Raw genomic sequence first — 6,333 nt, forward strand, 5'->3', positions numbered from 1 at the left:
GAGTCTGTACATATGCAACTCATATACTAACAGTTTGTGTATCAGTTCAGTGAGACATCATCACCAAGTGACTCTGTATAAATAAATGCTTTTTCCTGCACTCACAACTTGACCTGAACCAACACCTACCATTATACTCATTAGGAGTCTGGGTGTAGAAGAGACTTCAACTAGCCACCCATAACATCAGAGACAATAAGAAACCTGTCCAAAGGCAGTTCAGAAACTCAACATCATCATGGTGAGTTTGGCCCTTGAGGGAGGGAAATAGAGAAAAGCAGCAAGAACGGCAGATCGGATTGTCTCAATTCTCAAGACAAAGAAACTCCATGAGCTCCTCGCACTTGTTTTTGGAGGTACGTGGGAGATAGAGAGCATTACAGCCCTTCAAAAGTACTGATGTAGAAATTAAAACTCAACTGTGTGTGTGTGTGAGAGAGACAGACACACACACAAAGGACATTTAGTTGATTTACAGAGTATTAACATCCATTACTGGGTTGTTTACTAAAATCAGCAGAAACAGATGTCATTGAACATGATTCAGGCTTGGATGTAATTAACAGCAAAATCCAATCATGGAGAGACAGCTCTTTATTCAGAGAGATTGTATTTACTGGTGAACGCGTTGGTGTGTCAGCAGGTTGGATGCTTGACTGAATCCTTTCCCGCACACAGTGCAGATGAATGGCCTCTCCCCAGTGTGAACTCGCTGGTGTCTCAACAGGATGTATGATCGAGTAAAATCCTTCCCGCACTCAGAGCAGGCGAACGGCCTCTCCCCAGTGTGAACTCGCTGATGCCTCAGCAGGTGGGATGACTCCGTGAAACCCTTCCCGCATTCAGTGCAGGTGAAAGGTCTCTCCCCAGTATGAACTCGCTGGTGTCTCCGCAGCCGAGATGACTCGGTGAACTCCTTCCCACATTCAGTACAGATGAACGGTTTCTCCCCAGTGTGAACTCGCTGGTGTGTCAGCAGGGTATATGACCGAGTGAATCCCTGCCCACACCTGGGGCAGGTGAATGGCCTTTCTCCCGTATGGCTGCGCCAATGAGTTTCTAGGTCAGACGGGTAATTGAATCCCTTCCCACAGTTTTCACATTTCCAAGGTTTCTCTCTGTTGTGACTGCATCTATGTCTCACCAGGCCAGATGATTGGCTGAAGCCTCGCCCACACACAGAACAGGTGTACAGATTCTCTTGACTGTGAACAGTGCTTTTTCCTTCCATGGTCTAAGACATATTCAACTCCTGATGAACATAGCGTCTCTGGCAGGTCTTGATCTGATGTTTGATTTGAGCTTCCTTTCTGTAAATCCTCCCTTTCCAATTCCCTGGAAAATGAATTTGAAACAAGAAAGCAGCCAATTGACATAAAAACCCAACTGCATTTGTAACGTCCTTAAATAAGGGAACCTGCCACCTAGTCAGGACCATTCAAGACTCTGGTCTCTCGGAGGAGTGTTCTGGGAAGGAGCAGGAAAAGGATATGGACTGGCATTGGCAAATAAGATTAAGAAAAATCCCACGGTGTTTTATAGAGGTTTAAGGAGCAAGACGATAGCTCGGGAAAGAGCAGGTCCACTCAAGGGAAAAACAAAAAGAGGGAATTTATGTACGAAGCCAGAGGAAGTGGGTGAGATCCTTAACGAGTACTTTGCATTGGTATATTCACAAAGGAGAAGAATATACTGGATGGAGGGGGATTGGGGGGAAGTCTTGGAAGGGGTATGTTCATAATCTAAGGCATGTCAATATGAAAAAAGGAAGTGGCATTGGATGTTTTGGAAAGCAAGTCCCCACGACCTGATGAGACCTATCCCAGTATGTTGAGGGAAGTAGATGAGGAAATTGCTGAGACCTTGTACGAAGTCTTTGCATCCTCTTTAGTCACAGGAGAGGTCCCAAGGGACTGGAGAATAATCAATGCTGTTCCTTTGATTATTCAGGGCATTATAGTCAATCCAGGAATTTACAGGCTGGTGAGCCTTATGTCAGTGATATGGAAATTATTGGAAAAGACTCTAAGGGAGAAGATTTTCTCACATATTGGAAAATATAGATTTATTAGAGATCGGCAGCGCAGCTTTATGTGGGGAAGGATGTGTGTCATTGAGATTTTTCAGGAAGTGACAAAGATGAAAACTGAGTGAAGGGTGGTATATGGATTTTAGACAGGCCTTTGACAATGTCCTTCATGGCAGGCTGACACAAAAGATGATCCATGGTGAGCAGACAACATGGAGACAAAACTGGGTTAGTCATAGGAGACAGAGTAGCAAAGGAAGAGTATTTTTCTGACTGGAGATCTGTGGCCAGCGATGTTCTGCAGGCATCAGTGCTGCAACCCCTGTTGTTTGTAATATATAAATGACTTGGAGGAGAATTTAGGAGGCCTGATTCATAAGACTGCGAATGACACAAAGCCTGTGGGGGAACTGCAGATTGTGTTTGACTCACTGCCAGATCTCTTCCAGGTATGCTCACCTTAAAGAAGTTCTGCTCCTCCCTCCAGCTGCATTTCTGTTCCAAACTTTTTCTTGTTCACGTTCATGCTTGAATTGTCCCCATTAGCAGCTACTGATTCCTCCAGACTGATCTTTATACAGTCCTTTGTCTGTCCAACTATGTTTTTCTCTTTCTCTCTCTCTCTCTCTAGGCTCTATCTCCACGTATTGTTTACTCGCCCCACCCCCCACCTCATCTTCCGCATAAATACCGACCTTTTCCTGGATACCATCAATTGTGAAGAAGGGTCGTCAGACCCACAATGTTAAGTCTGATTTCTTTTCACAGATGCTGCCAGACTTGCTGAGTTTTTCCCAGTAAGTCCTGTTTTTGTTGCACGTGATTATATCGAGAATTTTAAAAGGACGTTGTTAAATATTTGAGAATGAGGAACTTTCAGACCTTGAAACAGCAAGTCAGTGTGTAAGACTATACAGAGTTGCTCTTTCAATGAGACAGCAGAAACACAAAGGGTTGAATGGCTTCCTTCTACCCTATAAAATAGGGCTGAGTTAGCACGGCTTTGTCAAGGCAGGTCATGCCAGATAAATGTGTTGGGATTGCTCGAGGAGGGAACAAAGAAGTTAGGCAAAGGAGACAGTGGATGTGATCTATTTGGATTTCAAGAAGGCCTTTGACAAGCTGCTGCACAGAAGGCAGCTATATCAGATAGCAGTCTATGGTATTTGGGGCACTGTACTGTAATGGAGAAAGGATTGGCTGTCTGGCAGAGAATGGGGAAAATGTGTCCTTTTCAGGATGGCAGCTGGTGACTGCTGGAGTTCTGCAGGAGTCAGTGTTGAGACCATAACTGTTCACGTTTTACGTTAATGATCTGGACAAAGGACTTGAGGGCATTGTTGCTAAGTTTGCAGATGACACAAAGATGGCTGGAGGGACAGGTAGTATTGAGGACGCCGGGAGGCTGCAGAAGGAATGGACAGAAAAAATAATAGTGGCAGATGGGATACAATGTGAGAAAGTGTGAGGATATTCAGTTTGATGTGAAGATTATAAGCATAGACTATTTCCAATTAGGAAAAGACTTGAAATCTGAATCACAACGGGACTGAAGAGTTCAGGATCCTCTTAAGGTTACTTACAGGTTCAGTTGGCAGGAAGGCAAATGCAGTGTAAGAATTCATTTTTAGAGGGTTAGTATACAAGAGCAGAGATTTACCGCTGAGGTTGTATAGAGCTCTGGTCAGACAGCATTTGGAGTATCATGAGCTACTTTGGGTCCTGTATCTAAGGAAGGATGTTCTTGCATTGGAGGGGGTCCAGAGAATGTTGACAAAAATGATCCTGGGGATCAAGGGCTTGTCAGATGAGGTGCAGTTGAGGACTCTGTGTCTGAACCCAATATAGGTGGATCTCATTGAAACATACAGAGAGAGTGGAAGTAGAGGAGATGTTTCCACTAGCAGGAGAGACTAGGACCTGAAAGCACAGCCTCAGAGTGAAGGGACAACCCTTTAGAACTGAGATGCGGAAGAATTTCTTCAGCCAGAGAGTGATGAATCTGTGGAAGGCTGTGAAGGGCAAATCATTGTGTGTATTAAACTTATAGATAGGTCCTTGATTAGTAAGGGGATCAAGGGAGATGGCAGGAGAATGGGATTGAGAAACATTCAAGCTATAATTGAATGGCATAGAGACATGATGGGCCAAATGGCCTACATCTTATGGTCTTGCAATACACATTTTAGAGTCTACCAGTGGCCATTTAATTCCTCAAGGCAGTTCAAATGTGCAATGAGATTAGGGCTGATTTGTGACCAAACCCTCTAACAACTACCCTTGCTCCATATCTCTGAATAGGTTTGGTTCACAAAGATCTATCAACGTCAGGTTGATCAAGCGTGGACTGAGGGAAATCGGCTCAAAACTTGACCAACTTTATCTGGAGAATGTTCCCTTATTACACTTTTGAAAGATGCAGCTCAAACCCTTGGATTCCCCACACAGTGGAAATAGTTCCTCTTTATCTTCCTAAGCTGAACATTTTCACCAAACTATTCCACCACTGTCTAAGTTCCAGGGAATCCAACGTTTCTGATGAGACGATGCTTTTGGCAGAAGGTCAGGGAACGTATGACATAGAAACTGAAGTAGACCATTCAGCCTCTGGAGCCTGCTCAGTCATTCAAAAAGGCTATTGCTGATCTGCTTGTGTTTTGAATTTCACATTTCCATCTCCTCCAGAAAATGCTTCATTCCCTTGCACAACACAAATCTATTCCTCTCAGTCTTCAAAACAATCAATGGCCCTGCCTCCAATGTCCCTTCTGAGACAGAGAGTTCCATCTTAACATTTAACGTGGGAATGTCTAGTGATGAATGCATTATTTGCAACTCCTCAGATACTGAAGTTGTCCATACCCAATTGCAGCAAGACCAGGACAATTTGCAGGTTTTGCTGACAATTAGCAAGTAACATTTCTGCTGCACATGTGATAGGCAGTGGCAATGTCCAACACAGCAGAATTGAATCATCATATTCCAATGCATTACCTTTGTTGAATCCTCCACTATCATCATCATGGGGGTTACCACTGACCAGAAACTGAACTGGATTATTACCACATAAATATCTTGTCAATGGTTGGATTGCAGAAGCCAGGAATCGTGCAGCGATCAATTAACCTCCTAACTCCCCAAAGCCTGTCCACCATCTACAAGACACAAGTCAGAAGTGTGATGGAATACGCTCCACTTGCCTGGATGAGTGCAACTCCAACAATAAGAAGCTCGACACCACCTAGGACAAAGCGGCCTGCTAGGATGACACTCTGTCTCCCACCATCAATATTCACATCTTTCACCATCAATGTGCAGTGGCAGCTGTTTGTACCAGCTAAACGATATACTGTAGAAATTCACCAAGGTTCTTTAGGCAGCATACAAGGACAAATGCAGCAGATACATGTGAACACCAGCACTTGCCAATGACACCCCAAGCCACTCACCATCTATATCAGTATATACATTCCTTTACTGTCACTGGGTCAAAATCCGAAGGGCATTGTGGGTTTGCCTGCCTCAAATGGATGCCAACAGTTTCAGAAGGCAGTTCACCACCAGCTAAGGCAATTAGGGTTGGACAATAAATGTTGGTCCAGCCAGTGACAGCCACATCCTCTGAATAAGCAAAATAAAACAAAAAGCCTCAGCTTACACACACGTGGGACTCTACTCATCACCTTGTGCCAAAGACACAAAGACCCATTTATGTCCACTCTCTGTTTTCTGCCAGAGCCCAGTGATCTTCTATTCACACTAATACGTTAATGCCTATACTATGAGTTTGTATTTTCTCCAAAAGCCTTTGTGGTGGCAAGTTATCAAATGCCTTCCGGAAATCCAATTCAGTGCATCTACCAGCTTCCCTTTATCCACAGCTCATGTTACTCCTTCAAAGAAGTTTTTGGGAGAGGCAACACATATTTAATGATACAAGTGGAAAGAATATGCAGAGACAGAGCAATTTGAACTTTCTGAGATGACAGGACATATTGCAAGCAGTTAGCAAAACATATTGGAGTTTGGGCTCCACTAAAATTGAGGTAAAAGCAGGGGAACTATGATTAGTGGTAAGTCCGAAAAAATTGGACGGATTCTTGGGGCAATCAAACTGATTAGAAAAAAGAGAAACTAGAGCACGCAAGGAAGGAGAGACATTAGTGTACTAGTGTTGTCATTAGATGACTGAGTCAGAGGTGCAGTCTTATGGGCTCAAATCACAAAAGGTTGAATGGATTTTAAATTAAATTCTGTATAAGCAAACAAAGTGGGTAGTGAAAGCTCATTTACATTTCTGCGCC

The 6,333-nt window shown here is 43.7% G+C and overlaps 1 protein-coding gene across 1 annotated transcript in view; it reads right to left on the reverse strand.

The window, feature by feature from the left end:
- Positions 1-576: 576 nt before the first annotated feature.
- Positions 577-6,333, reverse strand: part of LOC122544017 (gastrula zinc finger protein XlCGF57.1-like) — a 39,757-nt gene continuing 34,000 nt past the window's right edge. The window contains exon 2 of the mRNA XM_043683031.1: positions 577-1,234. Within this exon, the coding sequence (XP_043538966.1) occupies positions 614-1,234 (621 nt within the window). The 3' untranslated portion in view covers positions 577-613. The remainder of the gene's footprint in view (positions 1,235-6,333) is intronic.

This window comes from Chiloscyllium plagiosum, chromosome 45, assembly GCF_004010195.1.
Source record: "Chiloscyllium plagiosum isolate BGI_BamShark_2017 chromosome 45, ASM401019v2, whole genome shotgun sequence".
NCBI classification, from domain to species: Eukaryota; Metazoa; Chordata; class Chondrichthyes; order Orectolobiformes; family Hemiscylliidae; genus Chiloscyllium; species Chiloscyllium plagiosum.